Here is a 20,093-nt window from a genome sequence, read left to right on the forward strand (position 1 = left end):
GTACATAATTGTTCGTTGAATTCCAACCAGTGTGGAAAACAAAAGCGAGCTGCCTGCTCAGACAAATATGAGCTCACTGACAATGGCTGAGCATCTCTGTCACTTCCAGCTCCATTACTTAGAATAACAATTTAGAAAAATATACTTAATTGCTCGATGTTTAATTACTTGATGAGACTCAGAAGATCAATACCACTTTCCACCGTTTGTTGATTGAAACACTGGAGCAAGCACTTTTCCTTTTCGAAAACAAGACACAAAAGGAGACTCCTCTAGGCATGTTTACTCAGAACCACACAGTTAAACCCCGTAGCCACAATCTTTCAACATGTTCATGCTTAGTGGCTTAAACATACAAAGCGCTTTTTTAAGGTACACTTTGTACTGGATTGATCCCTCTTGTGCCTTCAGAGGAGATTAATTCTTCATGGCATAAATTCAGCAAGGTGCTACTAAGAAATCTTGTCCATATTGATATGACAGCATCACAGAGTTGTTGCAGATTTGTCAGCTGCACATCCATGAATTGAATTGTGGGTCCACCACAACCTAAAGCTGCCCTATTGGATTTAAATCTGGTGACTGTGGAGGCCATTTGAGTACAGTCAACTCACTGCCACAGTTTGAGATGATCCGAGCATTGTGACATGCCGTTTTATCCTTCTGGTAGTGGTCATCTGAAGATGGGTACACTGTGGTCGTAAAGGGATGCACGTGGTCAGCAACAACACCCAGGTAGGCTGTGGCATTTAACCACTGTTCAGTTGGTATTAAAGGGCCCAAACTCTGCCAAGAAAATGCCCCCCACCAGCAGCAGCAGCAGACTGAAGCACTGAGGCAAGGCAGAATGGATCCATGCTTTCATGTTTGCCCAGAGAACTGGCACTTACTGGATTTTTTTCTTTTTCAGACTATTCTATCATTCCTAGAAATGGTTGTATGAGAAAATCCCAGTAGATCATTAGTTTCTAAAATAGTCAGACCAGCCCGTCTGGCACCAACACCTATGATGCATTCAGCTAGCAGATAGAAGAGGTAATAAAAACTGTGGTTTTGCACAAAAATAACCAACTGGTCATATTTTGACGAGCTGGTGTGAAGATAATGCTGGAGACGGGCTAACTAGATCTCCCTGTTAAAGCTAAAGTTTCATATTAGAAACTTTTTTGTTTTTACAAATTCTTTTTCTGTGTTTTTGCACAAAAGCAGAGACACATTAGCCAGATTTTGGAGTTAAAATAATGCAAATGTATTCCAACAAGTGACAAATAACAGACGATTCCAACATTTCCAAGAAGAAAACAGTTTACAGATGTTTCTGATGCCTAAGAAAATCTGTCTACATTGTCATGTTTTTGCTAGTTTTAGTACACTGACAAATAAATTGCAATATAGCATGTGCTGCAGTTCTGCTCTCATTCATCATGCGCTACCATTAGGTAGACGCCTGATATTAATTTAATATTATAACACTAAACATGCAGCCAGACTTGATGGGAGTATTTTCAGCAATAAGAATAACAAGGAATCCCAGAGCAGATGGTATGGGTCCCACAGAGCCCAGATTTCAGCATCTTTGAGTCAGCGTGAGACTGCATGAAGTGAGGAAAAAAGACACTAATGCTGCCTAAATCCACAAGAAACTGTGGTAAGTTGCTATTAACAACCTAAATGCCAAGTTCAGTGAGAAATTCTCAGCAAGTGTACTCGAGAAAGGTGATCCTGTGAAACAGTGGCCACTAAAACACTGAGTAAGTGTTTAGTGTTTTTGAATATGAAAAAATCCCAGTAGCATTTGAAACCAGCTTTCCAAAAGTTGGTGCCAAAAACTTTTGCACTGTGCAGTATTTCTTGCAGTGGCGTCTTACATGAGACCCTGGGTGATGAAAGTCACTGCACTGAGAATTGTGCAAATGTTCGGTTCTTGAAAGAAAAAGACTAGAGTGGAAAAAACACAGAAATGTGACATATGTGATTTATGGGGCATATTATGGCTTTTCTGGGTTTCCTAGCAGAGAGGGAAGAGCAGGCATTCACATCATTTTGGGAAGGAAAAAAAACCCTTGGGTGACTGCGACTCAGTGTACTGCCGTCGCTCTCTCCGTCCGTAACTTTTCCACTCCGTGTCTCTTCCTCGCTTTCTGCCTGCCTGTTCTCTGCCCCGATCCCTCCCCCCTTCAGCCTGGCTCTTCCTCCCTTTCATCCCCTTTGTCGTCCCTCTGCCTTCCCCAGTTGCTCTCTTAAGTATTTCACAGAGCCGTGTGTGAGTATTGCTCAGAGTATGAATGTATGAGGGCTTTGCCAGTGCCGTCACTGCTATTTTTTTCCCCCTTTTTCTTTTGTGCATTAGAGGTTTAATCCCTTTCTCACATTGCATTTCCACATGCTGAAGCAACAGAGCAGCAGCCGTGTGGAATTTTTTTTTTTTAAATGAGGTTTTTGTCACAGGGAAGTAAAACTCGCTTCTTCCAACAAGGACCCCTGGGTAACTGATTCATTGATGGTGGCTGGATTTATGTGAAAGCACATTCATGGTTTTATTGTAGATTTAAGCACACTTTAAAGGGGAATAAAGGACTACACTGCAGAGGTTTTTGGTTTGAAAGAGAGGGTCCACTGGGAATCATGAGAATGCGAGCAGAACTCTGTTTGATGTCTATATATATTGATTTAGTACTGATGTAAAATTATTAAGGTGCCCTTATCATACATTGACAGATGCTTTAATGTTGACAAAACCTCCATTTTGACCTTACATAGTGCTTTTATTAATGTCTAAGTGATCTTTTCGCTTCAAATACTTCTTTTATTGCTAACCTCCGCTCATGCTATTTTCTTGTTTAACCCTTTAATGCTGATGAATTGTAATCTCAAGGCAGAAGGGGAGAGAGCAAGAGGTTTATATCTCAGTCAGATTTTGTAAACAGTTGGTTTACACAGCTAAATTGGTGAAGCAGTTCAAATATGCCCAGGCAGTGCGTGCCAACTATCTAGTCCATCTTCTGTTTGCTCCAAACAAACTACTGGTGTTGCTGCCAGAATGCTAGGGTTTACCTACAAAGATTTGTTTTACTTTCCCCTCCATTTTTAAAAATTCAGCACATAACAAGACCAAGAACCTAAATTGGAAATGACTGTAGCAAAAAATGTCTGACAGTCCCATCCAAAAAAATGTTCACTCAAAACCACAACGCGACATACCAGCCAAGTGACACACTGCCCGCCATCTCTGGAGCCAAGATACGAGCATGGTTAAAAATATCACAGCTTGCGACTGCACGAAATATCAAATATGATGCCGTGCCTGACTACTTTATCAAGTCTGACAAAAAGAGACTGTGATTGCTCAGAGCAGTGGTGTCCCACCAGACCCTTCAGGCAACAGCATGCTTCTGGCAGCACGGTCCATTTCAGAGTCCGCCTTAATTAACACCATGCAGCCTAACCCTCACCTGATTAAGTGCCTGTTTAATATGATGGCCTTTTCTCGTATTTAATCAGCATCCAGCCAGGTTTTGCTAAAGAGGCTAGTAGGTGCCTGTTCTGAAGATTTTTATCTCCCTCAGTTCATGTCAAATGCCTTCCAAAATTTCCAGAGTGACAAAGCTTTTACTATTCAACCTCTCGGAAAGAAGAAAAAACATGTTTTATGATTAAATGAGGGGGTCATTTAAAGCTGCGCATCAGCTATGACAGAATGCTAGATCTAAACGGCAGTGTGGTGAAGGAGGAGAGGAGGGTTGTTAAAGGACTGAACAGTCCTTCTTAATTCCCTACCATCTGTTGGACTCGCATGCCCAGAGAGGAGAGAAGAGTGAAAATGGAGGATGTAGGAGTCCACACTTGATCCACTGTCTAAACAACACAGGCAGTGTTAATTACATCTGGGTTAATGCTAACAGTGGCCATTTTACTGTTAGGGGGTCTTTCCCCAGATTACCAGAGTAGCAAGATGGTATCAATTAAAAAAAAACAACAACAACAAGAAACTCTGTTGTTTATGCGATGCAGTTTTTTTGTGTATGAACTGCAATAACTGGTTTGCAGAATGACATGAAATACTCCTTGGTTTTCATGGGTGCATACGAGAGACATACTTTTATCAAAAGTTTTCACACGCATTATATTTACACAAGAATTTTAATCGTCTGGACAAACATTAAAAGTTGTCCAATTATGCACATTGGAAATTAGAAACTAAATTAGTAACTGGTATTTGGAAATAAAGTAAAGTAGAAGTAAACAGCACAACATCCAAAATATGTTCATATTTAATGAAAGAAAAAACCTGAGCCTTTTTCAGGTTCTTACCCTGCACTCGGGGTTGCCAGAATGCTGTGGGTTATTTTTCTCGCGTCACTGCAAATCAATACGAAATCTGAGTGATCAGCTTTATCCTGAGGAGGTCTTTGAATGTTATGATTAGAATGAAAATGATCTGAATCATATTCTTTGTTAGTAGTCAACCAAATAAACAGCTATGTGTCAGAATCATTGCTGACGCTACAGTGACCTGTGGTCGATGTTTTTTCTTTAGTTTTTTTCTTTAATATCTCATTTGTATACATCTGTGTATGTTTGTGTGTTTATGTGTCTGAAAGCTCTTGCTTATAGAAGATTACTGGATTCCTCTCTTATTTTTTAGGATATTTATTTTTACCTTAATATAGTTATTAGTAAGAAATGGCAATTTATACATTTTTGCAAAAGAATTATGTATATATGTATATTGAGTATCCATGTGATTGTGATTGTGAGTGTAGGTGGGTGGGATGGCTTCTTGAAAGATGATAGCTTGCCAAGTGATCCCAAGGCCACCCAATATTCCTGAGCTTAAGTGCAACCATAATACACAGCTTCTTTTGCTTGCACTGGCCTCCAGGGGCTATTTGGATGATAGGGATCTGATGATGGTTGCAGTCTCTGATTGCAAATTCCCTTATTGTCCTATACATAACACCAGCGGGGGTGTGCTTACATTACTGCAGAGGAATCTCTGCCTTGCATGTGTAGTGTGGTCTGCGTTTAATCTTTACGCATGTATATAAAGGTAAAAACGTGTCCGTACTGTGCTTAATTTGATTTGCTTTATTAACACAAAGGTAAACACAACAAGCAAACAAGACAGTGAAGTAAAATGTGTTTGAGAAAGTAAAACCAAAGGAAAGCAGGATAATAAATCTGCCTTTTAATTCCCCCTGGCTGTTCTCACTCACAAAAGGCTTCTATGGACCAAGGGAGCACTGGTGCTAATAATGTTGATACTGTGCCAAGCCCAGCTGGTGGTGCCCGGCACAGGGCATCGAGTGTCTGCTCTCCACAGTCGCTGTCTTTAAAAGGCTCTCTCCTCTGCCAACCGGGATCAGAGGAAGGGGGATCACGTTGCTCTAATGGACGCAACCAACCTGCGAACCTATGTGGCGTTTGTTCTGCTAGCTCTGTCTGTACTATATCAAATACAATAACTAAGCGCCTTGTGATTCCGCGCAAAGAAAAGCGGTTTGTCGATATAAAGCAGACCAGGTTGTAATGACGACTGATTAGAAAATGACTGATACTGGAGGAGGTTTGAGAAAATCTATAAATGCTGTTATCAGAGATGGTAAGAAGGAGATATTTTACATTTCAAAATAATATGTATCAGCTGAATTCTGTACAAAACAGAATTCTAAAAAAAATCCCACTAAATAATAAATGATGAAACAAATATGTGAATATTTATGCTACTGCTGAACTTTCAGCTGTGGGGTAGAAGTCAGTTTGAACAAATAAAAGGATTCCCTCAACTGCTCAGTTTAATTTCAAGCAAGTTTTTTTTGTGTGTGACTCATATCAAGCAAAATTACAGTATGCATTCAATAGTATTCTCACTGGGGAGCACCACATTTGGCTCAACACCCACACCAAGGACCTTCATTTGGCTGGAATATTGTATGAATGAAGCTCACTGGGAGAGGGATTCGTGTGTCAATATTGTCTTCCTATTGTCAGTTTCCAGGCAGTCATGCTCTGTATCAAACCCAGTAGTGATGCCAAATCTGAGCCAAGTCCTCCCCTCTTGGAACAGGCAACCGAATCCTCCTGTAGGTGTTTCGAACATACATGCTGTGCGCCACAAACACACATTTAAATGTAAACATCCATGGTAAACCCATTGTTAATGGCATGTAGCAGCCACCTAGCAAGCTCCTTCATTCTGCTCTCGCTGTGTGGGTGTCTCCCACTTTACTCCCAGCAGTGCTCGTTAATGCAGCTAGGTATCTGTTCTCATCTCTCTCCCTGCTGCTCTTTACCCCCTGTGCACCATTTCTGGGCAAAACTGCTTCCTCCTCTTTCTCTTCCTAATTCATTTTCTGCTCCCATTATCCCTAATTTGAACCCAAACAGAAATGAAGTATACTTATCACAAATTATTTTAAAAGGCACAATCTGTGACACACACAAACACTGCATTTAAATCCGCTGATAGAATTTGAGTCGTTGTTGATCTGGTAGTTACTGGTGGTAATGACGAGATCATTCCAATAATACGCATGCAATTATTTCGTTTAAACGCGTTAACCACCGGAGAAAGCAAACACGTCTCGACTGGAACTGGGGCACAGAGGATTCATCGTGTCATGCGGCATTAAGAGAGAAGTCTAATGAAGAAAACGATTAAATGTTGCATTTCGCATTGTTTAAACGCATGCGTGCTCCAGATTTGCTTTTCAGAATAGCATCCAGAGGCACGTGTTACAAAAACAACTGGTGTGTGCACTTGGCAGCGCCGCGTTTCACAAGTCAATTTTACTCACTAGTACATGTGCGAGTGCTAAAGGGCTCTCACATGCTCAGGCACGACGTGCGAGCCGTTTGTTTAGCCTAATGAAATGTGTTAAAATTAGGATGCAGGAGATCATCTCATATTGCAAATCACAGCTTGCAAGTTGCAAATCTGGCAAATGGGACCCGGTATATGCATGTAACGTTTTCTGTTAGGCGTGTAATTTTTATCCCACGGGGGAACACCAGGCTGCCACTAACAATTACACATCAAAGCAGTAATGCAATGCAATTACACTGAATAGCTAAAAATGATCACCATATACACTGTTAAATATGAACAGCTTCAGGATTTCCAAAGATTTAGCACTTTCTTGTGTACTACCTACCTAAAAGGTAGCTATCCAACAACTCTGTGCATATTAATTACAAATCTAACTCTAACACCTTTATCCTTATTATTATTATTATTATAATGGTTACAGTGGCCTTTGTTGAGGAGCATTTCTGTGTAGTGTTTGTTGTTTTCAATTAATTTCACCCATGTGTCTTATTTTTGTCCCATGTGATCGAAAGGAGCAGCAACACCCATGTCATAGCCAACATATTATCCAAACAACTGCTCTCTACTAATAAGAGAGTGATAATTATGAGCTATTACACCAGAATTTTCAATTGTTTTGATGACACTGGAGAACATCCAGCTCTCTGTGGTGGTAATTATAGCTCAATGAAATGCAGACATAAATGAAATGGTGGAGATGCAGAAAATATCCAGGCCTAAAACCTCAGCGAGGCGTACAACTGGGAAGATCTTTTTTTCCCCTCTTTTCCTTCTCCTTAGTTAAATCCTGGTATATACTTAGCTCAGCGATCGGGGATTTAAAATAATTCAAATTAAAACAAAGCATTAAAAGCAAATATCTCATTAGCTGAAGGCAATAATTAGAAACAGATGGGACAAAATAATAATCAGATTAGACACGAGATATCTAATAAATCTGCTGGGTGCATTTCTCAGTACACGGGCTGCGGGTCTTTAGTTGCTGTAAATTCACCTCACGACGCAGGGTTAAAACAACTTGAGCTTCTCTTTACTTGGGGGATATTGTCAAAGAGTCAACACAAACAAGCAAGATCAACAGCGCACGCACACACGCACGCAAAAATAACTGGACTAATTAGCCCTGCTACTTTGATTATGTGTCCTTCCATGTCAGAGATACCTCTGCCAAACAGGGTTAGGAGGCAGGGGCTCAGTGTGTCTGCGGCTTCGAGCTTGCCTAGTCTGAGGAAGGGCTTCTCATTATGCGTCCTTTCCTCAGACACTTGGCCTCACCCAAAGCACCAAGTGTCTGTGTGATTATTCACTACCCTGCAACACCGGGCTAGTGGCGTAAGCAAACATCAGATGCACCTCTCAATATTTGTAACACCCTCTCCCCCATCTTTCCTGTCCAATCTTCTCTCGCCCCTCCTCCTCATCAACCCCCCCCCCCCCCCCACCACCACCACCACCCCCTTTTGCCGCAACCCATTTCACCTCACCCCTCCCCTTCCCTACCTCCTCTCATCTCAGTCAATCACAAGGTGACACAGATGGCGTTGTCCTGGTAACCATCTCTACACAACTGTTGCCTGGTCACCGAGCACAAACAAGCCCAGAGCCCAGCAAGGCTTCTGTACTGCACAGAAAAGGAACACGGCACCAGAGAGGAGAAATAAAAGGCTAGAGGCAAGGTCGGGGGTGGAAGGTCACACGCTGGCCGCTGCAGCACTCTACCGCTTTATTTAATGACACCCTTATAGGTGTCACCTTTAACCCGAGGCGGTATAGCTGAAGTATCAGGAAAATCTATGGAATGACTTAAAAAAAAGAAAAAAAGAATTGTATTTGCGTTACGGAAAAGCAGATTGTTATTTAAAACGCGTTCATATTCCGTCTAAGTACAGAATCATTTTATATGAGCAGCAAAACCGTTTCTCCATTATGTATTTAATATAACATCAAAATGGCAGTGTTTGTACATTCAGGCTGCACTCTCTGCATTCGCTCATTACAAAGACCTGTCTTAAGGTGAAACGAAAATACCCAAGACTAGCATGCACTCCGTCAAGCATGCTATTGGATGCATTATTTATTATTCAGCCCAGTGATTCTAATCCAATAAGATACGTCAATACATAGGATAGAATCTGACAAAATGATTCATGCAATGCTAATTAATCACTTCAGCCATCTCCACTGAAATCAATTAATTTCCATTGATGTAAAAAAACAAAAAAAAAAAAATCAAGTGCATCATGCCGATGCTTGAGGGAAATAGAATATTACATTTCTGTTTTAAAGCCGTGCATGCTGAATGTTTCTGACACAACTTAGGCTGTAATATATGTAGATACATAAAAAAACCCCACACATTTAAATTCATCACAAACTGTGTGTGTTCATATTTGATCATGTGTAAGCTTGAATTAAGGCTGTGATTGATATGAATAGACACCATGCACTGTGGCTAATTCAAAGGCTTGTCTTTAAAGTCTCTAATGAAAAGATTCTTCTTTCATTGCACAGATTTTAGAAACCATATCTTAAGTCTGCCAAGAACAAAGAGAGGCAGGCTAAAAGAAGAAAAAAAAAGGTGTTTGTCTCAAAGGAAGGTGTTGTGAGGGAGGTGGAGTAAATTGACTGTTTACAACAACAGACCCAGAAAGGGACCTTGAATGTCCATGACGAGCTCCATTCCCGTTTTCACTTTCAAATCACCTTATCCCATGCTTTTTTGGATGCCATCCTAAAAAACCAGGGCCATAATTTCCATCCAATTTGCTCCCTCTCTCTGCATGAACACTGACAGATTGTCATATTTTGGCCACGCTCCCAGAGGAGAGTTGTGAGAGGCAGGAGGGCAGATAAACGGCTATTACCATTCACACCAGCTCATTACGGAGCATTTAGACCCAGGAGCACCAACTCAAAAGCTCCACGCGGTACCCACCCCAGGAGCCCCTCACAATTGAGTTTGTGATTGACAACTGGTACTCAGTTACAGTTCTTTTCCTCCACAGCTACGCTCTATTTCAAAACACTCATTTTGTTTCATCAATCAAAAAAAACCAACAAAAAACAAAAACAAAAAACTTTATGTATGGCATCCAAATTATTTGGGCAGTTTTTATTTTTATGTGGACAGTAAGATGTACACATCTTAGATAAAAAGGTTTGGGCCTACCGTCATGAATCCATCCAGCAGGCCCGAGTCTGGCTTGGGTGGGGCTTGTAATCTCTCCATTGACCACTTCTCGATGATCGACGACACCTGAGAGTTTTCTGTGTTGAGTATGCGGAAACCGGTCATGTTGACTCCACTGTAGCGATATGGTTCCATGTCAAGGGCGAAAAGGTCCTAGAGGCACAAAGATCAAAATGTAACTGAAAAAAAAAATCATGATTTCCTCATCTTCCCTCCTCCACTGCTATACATCGCTCATTTTCATAATTACAAGTCGACGTTTGAGCGGCAGCCACTGCCAAATGAGGGAGCGCAAAAGGGTGCAGTTGAAGGGATTTCAGGAGCTATTTCATCTTACGCTGAGACAGTAGCCTTGATAAAGGCAAGCCTTTCAAGGTTACCGGCATGCTTTTGGTGGACTGCCATCTATCATGTGGACGGAAAAGGACGACCCAATTGTCCCGCATGCAGCATGTCTGGCATCTCACCAGGCAGATGTCTCTGGGATGCAACAACACAGTTGACAGAGAAACAGCGGGTGATGGACGCAGAATGGGGCTGCCGTGGTCAATGTTTGCTGTCCTATTCCGAGAGCAGCATGAATGGCTTGGTACCAGTGTGCAGCATCTCGGGCCAGCACACTGGCTTCCAATTCTGCCAAACACTGACTGATGTTAAAGTAGGCATGCTTCCATCCCGGCAAGAAACAGCATGCCACCGAAAGAGGCCTATAATCACTATTCTCTTCCCTTTCCCAATGACATACCTGCTGTCACTCACTCCCCTTTCATCTAGTCAGGTTCTTACTGTATGTGGATGCACTAGGGATAGTTACATGTCCTCTGCAATGGTAAATGTCTTTTCAGGTCAGTTTTCTCTAACCTTTTCTTCACCCTTTCCAACTGTGTTCCAAACAACACAGCGGGCTATTTGTTTGTTAGAGCTATAATGGACCAAATGGGTGACAGTCTCATCTGCTCAGGGCTATTATCTAAGCTCTCAGTCTTCTGTTCTCTGGGCTCAGTGAAGATGTGCTGCTTTTCATCTGGAGTGTGAGAAGCAATCTTTGTAGTGGCTAGATCAAAGAAATTTAGCAAACTTCAATCGCTGCTGGAGTGAGAATAAAATACCTCCAACTGCTTTTGTTTCCTAAACTCTGGGTAGTGGTCAGCCAGGTGAGGTGAGAAGGTTGTTCAGAATTTAGAAAATAAATTCAAGTTAAACTTTCTCAGCAGACGCAGTGGAATGCAAAGGGTATATTTATAATAGACTGCATAACAATGACTCAGCCTTTCAAGGGCATCGGTTTCTGTGATCGCAAAGTCAACTTGCACTTCGGGTTCAAAACGCCTCACATAAAATGAAAATAATGGGATGTTTTTCTTTGACTAGTTCTCGGTTAGCGGTATTAAATTGTATTCTCAGAAATGAAAAAGTGACAGGTAATTTTTCATTGCAACAAGGAAAAAAAAAACAGATTAATGTTTGCACTACAATAGGCTCAGAAGACGAAATATCTCCAAACAGCATGTTATCAAGTGGACGGGGCTGTGCAAAAAGAAAAAAAGTAACAAAACACAGTCTATCATCACATCTTGTCAACAACAAAAAAGTCCCAGGGTACTCACCAGGGTTGTAAATATATAATGATAGTACTCCGTCATCATACCCATTGCCAGGGCCTACAGGGAGAAATAAAAAGCAAGCAGTAACTAAAAGTCAATTACAAATAGCTTAATGAATTGTGGTATTAGAATTACTAATTGACCTGTTATTTAATACATATTGCCACCCTGACACCTGTCAGAAAGGCACCTGAGACTGGAAAAAATGTGAAAGCGGGGGCCTGCCAAGGCATTTTTAATTGTCCTGATGACTGATGAACAGACTTATTCGGTTATTATTACACTCAGAGCCGAGACGGTATCATGACACTGACAGTAATTTTGCTTGAAAAAATCAGTCTATGCGTCCACATTGCTCACGTTTCTCCCAATACGTTGTACATTATATCCTAAGTCCATGCGGGCTCGGCACTGCATTGTGCATGCAACGATAAATAACAAACAAAATATGCGCCACAATAAAGAATCATTAGTTTTGACACACAGCTATAGAGAGAACTCCAACTGTGCAATATGCTTGTGAGAAGACTTGAGCTCAACAACAACCCCCACGGTTCTCATTAATAATGCGCCTCTGCTAAATGAATTGAACATGCCTGTGAGCAGAATTAGACTTTATAATTTAAAAGAAAAAAAATATGTACAATGGAAAGCATCCATTATGACGGGCCACGAGTAGATATCTAACACACAAGGATTAAAGATGTACAGATCTGCAGCAGTTCTTAAAGAGAGAAAGAATAAGATAGGGATCACGAATGGACTTATGTTGATTATTTTAGCACATATATATGTGTATATATATGAGTCTGGGTACTCAGTAACATGTGAAAATTTCTTTAAGGGGAAATTATGTAAATTTTATACAGTAGCTAACTTACTTTTAACTAAATTCAGGAAACAGTGTGATAAAATTACTTATGCTGTTCACAAATGCTGCAGACATCCGTGAGTCTAAGAGAGTATCAGGGCTCATTAAGGTGAGTTGATACCTGTTTCAGGATCCAGGCAGCCATCTCATGTCCACAATCAAATATGACATGGAACTCCTTTGCCTTCTTCATCTCCTTCAGAAGTGGCTTGGCGTCCTTGGTCTCTGTGGGCAGCTGTCGGATCTTCAAACGAATGTTGTATCGTGAAGGTGCCTTGATCAGCTCCTGCAGTCGAATGAGACCTGCAGACAAAGAGGATACATATATAGTGTGAAAGGACCATTTTAAAGATGCAGCAATATGGTGTGTTTGATGTGCCACCATTTTGAAGTAACTCTGATTCTAAGGAGGCCACGAAGACCAATTGGAGTCATGTATTCTCAGCAGAAAAAATATGCTCATATGCATGTCTTCCTAATCCGCAGTCTATTGATCCTCCTACTCATGCTTGGCAAGCAAACAGACAGCTACAGACTTATCAAGAGAATGTTACACCAAGCCAGCACATTGCACTCTTTCATAACAAAAACCACAATACAGAGAGCGCCTCATTTTGCAACCTCCTACAGAAAGTCCCATCCTGAAAGAAGCTTCCCAAATGGTGATTTGCTCTTGTCTTCCATGATACCATAGAATAGCGCGGAATAGGTTCAATTTTTATCCAGATGGAAAGCCGTGGTCAATCCTGCCTCTTCTGCCTCTCTCACATACACTTCAGACGTGTTCTGATGAGAGAGGCTCTGTTTGCCCAGCTTGTACTTGCCCCCAGGGAGCCCGGCGCCTTCGTCACACATTGAGCTACAATCTTCACCTTTCATTTCTCGACCACACGCTCAGGTAGAAAGCTCTCCGGGAGATACTGTGATGAGATTACAATGAGTTTCTCCCTCAGTAAAGAACTTCAGAGTCCAGGGATGAAAGAGGCTGGATTGATGGGAGAGATGATTACTTGTCATGGGTATAAAAATGGATGGAGCAGCAAGGATAGTTTGAGAGGGAACTGGAGAGAGATAGGATTTTTTTTTTCAACCACTTTAAGATAGCTCAGCCTATTTTTTATTTTGAAATGAAGTGCTGTGTGAGCAGTTTAATGGTCTTACTGTGAGTGGGGCTGGGTCTCCCTGAGGCCTATAGAAAGATTGGTGTGAAATAGGAACATGCAGGTCTCGCCTTGAAAAGTACCATTGTAGGGAGGAATACTGAACCTATACAGCTTTCCTCAGGTAATCCCAATAGATCCCCACTCTAGGGCATGTCTGCGTCTCCCTGTTTTTGTTCGAACTGACACTTTGGGAGGTGTTAAGCTAGGAAAAAAAATCTGTCAAGGGAGCTCAACGTTTGGGAAACACTGTCATTGTAGATGTTTGTGGGCTCTGGCTAATTCCTTCAGACTTTCCCCCTGGATCTTCTAACGGCTGTGTGTGAATATTTTATCCCCTCTGATAGTTTTTCCTGTCAGCCGTCAGATAGGCTCCAATCAGCAGCGCGGGGCTCTGGAGCATGAAGCTGTGTGATTACAGCCTGAGACCGGGTGGAAACGGAGGGGGTAAACAACATGGCTGTGCAGCTGTCACACTTTTCAGGGCGTCAGGTGCGTTACAGCCTATATGTACCACAGAGGAGGCCCAAGCAGCTCCTATCTGATGCAGAGAGAGGTGAGAGATCACCCCGTTTGGCATCTCCCCGGGACAGTTTGCAGGAGAGTGAGGGTGTTAACATACTGAGCTCCAAGGTAGGAAGAGAGGGGAGGTCAAGGAGATGAGTCAAAATAATGTGGCAAGCGGGACGAGCCAATGGGATATCAGCTGAGGTTAATGTATGAGTGCTAGAACGCTGCAGGATTGGCTATTTACAATATATCACAGATGTGGAAGAAGAGACACTTGAAGAAGTCAAATGGCTGTAAAGGTGATGCTTTCAAAAGGAACAAAAGGGCTCTCGTATCTATTTAGAGGCGCTGCATAGGATGTCAACTACAAGACTATATAGACTGGTGGAGAGAAGAAATTGAATTCATTAGGCAACCTGAAAATTTAATCCTCCTCTCTGCTCTGTAATTTACTTACATTTACTTGTCAACCACGTCATGCCAAAAAGCTCATAACTTGTGAATACGCATTTGAATATTGTTATCTTCTCTAGAGTGATTATACTTTACCTTGTAAAACTCTCACTGTACTCCAGCTAAAATACGACTCGCCTTTTAAAAAGCACGTTACGAGGCACTCCGCAAAGTCACAGGATAGACAAAATGGCTCAGAGACTCATTTGATTGCCACCCTCAGAGATCAAGTGTCTCTGTGTGTTATTAATGGCTGTTGTCAGCGCCCACATACTACAATTCTGCATTGCATTAATCTGAAGAGACACAGGGTCATTCTGGGTAATGTGGTTCTCGTTTTTTTTCTGTGCTGCTGCTCACTCTCCTGGAAGACTGACATGGGCAGCACCTGGAGGACTAAGGCAGAACAGTAAGCTATTGATTTCTGAATTAACTTGACAGGTTACAAAGCACTCTCTGAACTCTGAGCAGCACTGCTGCTTTTTGTAGATCACCTGGTACTTCTTACTGGACATTGTTTTTTGGTTGGTTTTAAGAATTGTCACATCCATCATCACACAAAACACGCACCAGTGGAAAATGAAGACAGACACCGACTGTACCTGTACCTGTGCTGTCGTCATAGACCACGGTGACTGTTCTCCACTTGAAGAAGTGCACCAGGTCGAGAATGGCTCTGCTAAGGGAGGAGAAGTCAGGGTATAGGCTGACATAGTACGAGTCCCTGTTGTCTGACACCTGATGCTTCCACTTGGTCTGGATGTGGGGCACTCCCAAAGCATTGCAGATGGACTGGACCGCGTTAGCTGACGAGCTGTGTGAGGGGCCAAAAATGGCCGCCACACCTAAGGAAAGCTGGTCACATGCTGACGGGGTAGCAAGGAAAAATAAAACAAAAGAAAACAAAAAGACAGTTAGTTTCATGTTTCGGTTATGCTTTTAAGTTTCACTATATCTCATATTCTCTGCTCAATTTTTTTCTTTTTTTTGTCCACATGTCACCTGAAGCAACCAAAACATAAACAGAACCGGTGCTTAATAATTTCCTCAGCCCAGCGGATAATCTTAATTCCGACTGTGGAATTTTCTTTTATAGCCGCTAGCGGTTCGGAGCGTTGTTTATACAAGCTGGACCTCTGTTTGAGTAGGAAGGAGAACATCTTTCACACTGTTCCACTGTGGTTGTGATTGATGTGGGCAAACAAAGAGAGGGGGGAAAAAAAAGATGGGAACACTCGGGGAAAAAAATAGCAAATTAATAAGCCTCGCAACTGTGAGGACTTCACAAGGTATCTTTGGTCATTTTTCTCCCCTTCGTTAGCTCAACTCTCTTTAAACTCTGTCAATTAGTAGCCCATTTTAACAAATAAATGTCAAGTCGTTTGTGGATGTAAACTGCATTAGTGGTTAGATGGGGCGAATAACAGAAAATATTCTACGATGTACTCTGTGGTTTTATCTCGAATCACTGCCCGGTTTACACGTTCATAATAATAATAATGATGCAATAATCTTCTTTACTGTGAGCAGTAAATTGAGATTTCAGACACCATGAACACAAATGCTTGTCCATCATCAGCGACCAACAGGGCAGGTTTTAGGTTTCCTTTACAAAAGGTTAATGCATTACACATGGGCTTTACAGCATAAAAATACAAGCTATACATGGACATTACTTTTATCCTTTTAACTGATAAAACATGAATCGATTTGACACTCAAATAGGAAAGTAGAGTGTGCAGCGTTTGTCGGAATGGCTACCTGTAAAATACTAATTCATGTAAGAACAAAAAGCACTCACAGTGAGATTCAGCTAAACGTCCTTTCCATTCCTCTTGACTCACCTTTCCGGGAAGCCTCAAAGCTGTCAAAGATGTTTATTCTCTGGATGTCATAGGTCAGCGTGGTGTTGGGGAGCAATGTGCGGTTCCTGTTGATTGTGTTCAAGGCAAATTTAAAGGCTAGTTCCTCTGCTCCCGAGGGGCCGCTCTCAATGGATTCAAATATTCCTCCTGAGGGATAAAAAGCAGGAGAGAACAAGACGTTTGAATGGCGAGTCCAGCCTCCTATAATTGCCATAGATTCCTTAACACAAGAAACCTTCAAGTAAATGATGGATATGATGCAGGCAATTACAGCTCAAGCAGTGCATCATTTTTTAAGTATTTGTACTCATATTATTGATGCTGCTGTGTTCAATGCTTTTCACAGCTCAGTTTCATGCTGACATGAAACAGATTTACAATGCGGAGTAGGCATTTGGATCCCTGCTGATTTGCATTCTGTGGCAGTCGTCGGCGTAATTATAGGCAATTAGTTGCATTGGGAGGTGAGTTCAGGGGTGGTTGCCCTTCTTTAACTCCCTCGCTCAGCCTTGACAGAAAGGTTCACTCTACCAGTTGTCCCATTGATTTAAATGATTCTCAAATGAGATGCGAGCAAAGAAAGCCGGGCAAGAGCAGAGGGAAATTAAAGTGAAAAGGTAGACGAGAGAATAAGAGCCACGGGGGAAATCAGAAACATATTTAAAGTGGGTATAAATAGAGGCAAGTCAGAAAGACAGATAACGAGAAGGTCAATCAAATCAGAAATTAAGATGCCATTGGGGCATTTTTAACAATACTAATTAAAAACATATGAACCTAACTGTATATCTCACTGTTTACTCGGTTGGTTCTGTTGCTGTCTGGCAAATCTTGTTACCTTTTTGGTGTCTGTAACTGATGAAATAAAAACTTTTACATAACCAGACACTATAATTACTGCTGCAAAGAAAGGTGTTGTCAGTTTAAAATAGCATCCTTCAGAACTGTCAGTTATTCTGAGCACAACAGGGACAATTAATGCTCCAGCTGGTCTATTTATGCACTTCAGGATCCGAGACAAAGAATATCAATGTTTAAAGTGAGCCACTACAAATGTGTCTTGTTTTCTGATTATGTCAAGCATAATTTATCTGCATGTATTTACACTGGACTTGGTATGCTTTCTCCTATTTTCTGTCTTTGGGATCCTTTTGAAATTGTAGATGGTCCCACAGGTGATGCAAGTCATTCTTAGACTGCTATAAACACCCATCTCACACAAGTCTTGGATCTTTAGGATGTCAATTAGAGCAGCTATCCCTACAGTAGTTGCTCTGGCTTTGACCCAACCTTCTGTTTGCAAGCCATTTCGAGGAACGCTGGCTTAAAGGAAGAGGAGCTTGATTCACAAAGTGGATAAACTAAGGGAATGCACCAAAGAGGAGAATAAAAAAGGATCATTTTGAACTTTGAATCATAGGAAGTTTTAAAATGTTTTCCTGGAATTGGGTATAAAAAATTGCACCAAATTTGCATGTTCTGTTTTGTTTTGTTTTTAATGGGTTTTAGGAACATTTATGAAAATATATCAGTGTTCACATCATCTAATCCACAAGCCAGCCACTCAGCACATATGCAATTTCAGGTGTAACTGGGGTCAGAGAGAATTTTCACACATCCATCAACAGGATGAGGTAAAACCGCGTGAAAGGGGGTCTGATATGCAGCATTATGTAGCATATTACTCTGTGTTTGCATGTATAAATATGGACACTTGCTTTTAATGTGTTTTTATCCCAACTGCAAAGCACTTTATCACTGTGTGTTGTTTTTTTAAGTGCTATACATATACAGTTATTCTTCTTCTTAATATATTAAATCACACCAACAATATTTGAATGTGAAACAGCTTTGGAGTTAATCAGCCACTTTCAGCTATGAAAATAAAAACATAGGAAGACAACACATTTCAACAGCTGATACACCTTTGAAAGTGGTCTAAATCCCATGAAGGCTATACAAAAATCAAACTTAAAAGAGAATGCATGAGGGGGGAAAGATGAAAGGGTGTTGTGAAAGGAGCTCTGAGAAACACTCCAGAAGACGAGAGCAGAGTTCACGAGTCCTTCTATGGATCCCATCCTCTTGGAGGACAGAGAGTCAGTTTGACTGAATCCAAAATGAAAAACTTTAAAGCCTGTTTATTGATTCAATTATACGGACCAAAGGGGGAAGTAAAACTGAAAGAGTGGCACATTTTTTGAAAGAGTACAGAAAGAAAGAGGGCTTTACAGTAACAGATAGCGGCTATAAATAGCATCTGGCCATGGCAGGCAGTGATAGAAAATGAGAGCAGGAGGGCAAAGAAGATGTCATTAACCCGAGGAAGGGAGCTTTGTCACTGTCACCACAGTACAGCCATATATTGGGGGTTCTTACTTTATTTTATGGAATTTTCATTTATATATAGCCCAGTCCAGCATTGCAGTTTGTGATAAGAGATATGTACAAAGTTAAGAAGGCAATGAAGCACACATTCTGAGCGTCACTGTGTCACTCAGTGAGCTGAGTTAATGATTTTTTCATGTGTAAATCCTCCTCCTATACAGCGATGTGATGCGAACATGTTGCTATTCATGGCTTTTCATTTTACTGAAATGACACATTAATCTTCAAAGGAGCGAATACCCAAAAATCACCATTAAAGATGATAGAAATCATGTCAGTCTGACCTAATAGATAATTATTACAGTATAGCCCTGAGGGAGCAGGCTGAGCTCCACTGGGCTGTTGAAAATTAGCATAAGGACTTTAGGTTATGCACATCTGATTTCCCTGGCAAGCTGTATGTCTTGGGCATGCTGGTTTGATAGAAATCATGTACCTTAAGAACTCAGAGAAGAAACATTAAATAAAAGTCTGCAGAGGATAACATAAAATATTTACAGTTAAATTTCAAAATGCTAATAAATAGAATAGCAGTGGTTATCGTTTGCGTTAGTGCTCCTTTGAATCTAATGTGCTACATGAATCCTTGGTTTTCATTTGCACTATTGATTATAGAGACTAATCCATCTCGTGCTCCTTCCCAAAGTAGATGTTATGCATCTTTCAAGAGACATAAGTGACATTAAAACCCATACGAGTTAATGTATATTTACCTTGTTTAAAGTCTAATAACACTCTACCTATTATATTTGCATTTATCTTCTCCTTTCTCTTGTTTTTGTGGTCCGTGTGACTGCAGGTGTGTGAGTTGCAGCTGAGATAATCAGCCTGTGTGTGTGCGTGTGTGTGTGCATGTAAGAATTATAGAGCTTCCATCACTGGGATTGGTTTGAATTATGGTGCAAATGAAAGCTCTGAGTGAGTTATGAGCTGGATAATCACTCTGACGAGAAAACAGGGCCCGCTGATCGGAGTGTTTCAGTGTGCCTGGATATGTGTGTGCCTGTGTGTCACTGAAAGAAAGAGAGAAAGACTGAGCGGAAAGTCAAGACCAAAGCGTAATGCGGGAGGGTGTCTGTATACTTTCCTCCCTTTTAATGTTTTATCACTGTTAATGAAGTGTATTTTGGATTACAATTCATGCAATAACTTGCTCACTGGCTTAATATCTCTCAGAAGTTAAGTTTGTTCTAAATTAACTTCTGTACACAGAAAAAGTACAT

At 41.2% G+C, this 20,093-nt stretch overlaps 1 protein-coding gene across 2 annotated transcripts in view; it reads right to left on the reverse strand.

Annotated features, from left to right (window-relative positions):
• The window catches only part of LOC101474374 (glutamate receptor ionotropic, kainate 2), a 65,710-nt gene that overhangs the window by 31,215 nt on the left and 14,402 nt on the right, over window positions 1-20,093 (reverse strand). Inside the window, exons 2-6 of one of the 2 annotated variants that reach the window (XM_004568771.3) lie at window positions 16,462-16,629; window positions 15,226-15,483; window positions 12,616-12,797; window positions 11,627-11,680; window positions 9,999-10,172 (exon numbers count right to left, since the gene is read on the reverse strand). In XM_004568771.3, coding sequence (XP_004568828.1) covers window positions 9,999-10,172; window positions 11,627-11,680; window positions 12,616-12,797; window positions 15,226-15,483; window positions 16,462-16,629 — 836 coding nt within the window. Of the gene's footprint in view, window positions 1-9,998; window positions 10,173-11,626; window positions 11,681-12,615; window positions 12,798-15,219; window positions 15,484-16,461; window positions 16,630-20,093 lie in introns of both variants that reach the window. The other variant, XM_004568770.3, reaches the window with a different exon arrangement.

The sequence above is a fragment of the Maylandia zebra genome, linkage group LG15, assembly GCF_041146795.1.
Source record: "Maylandia zebra isolate NMK-2024a linkage group LG15, Mzebra_GT3a, whole genome shotgun sequence".
NCBI classification, from domain to species: Eukaryota; Metazoa; Chordata; class Actinopteri; order Cichliformes; family Cichlidae; genus Maylandia; species Maylandia zebra.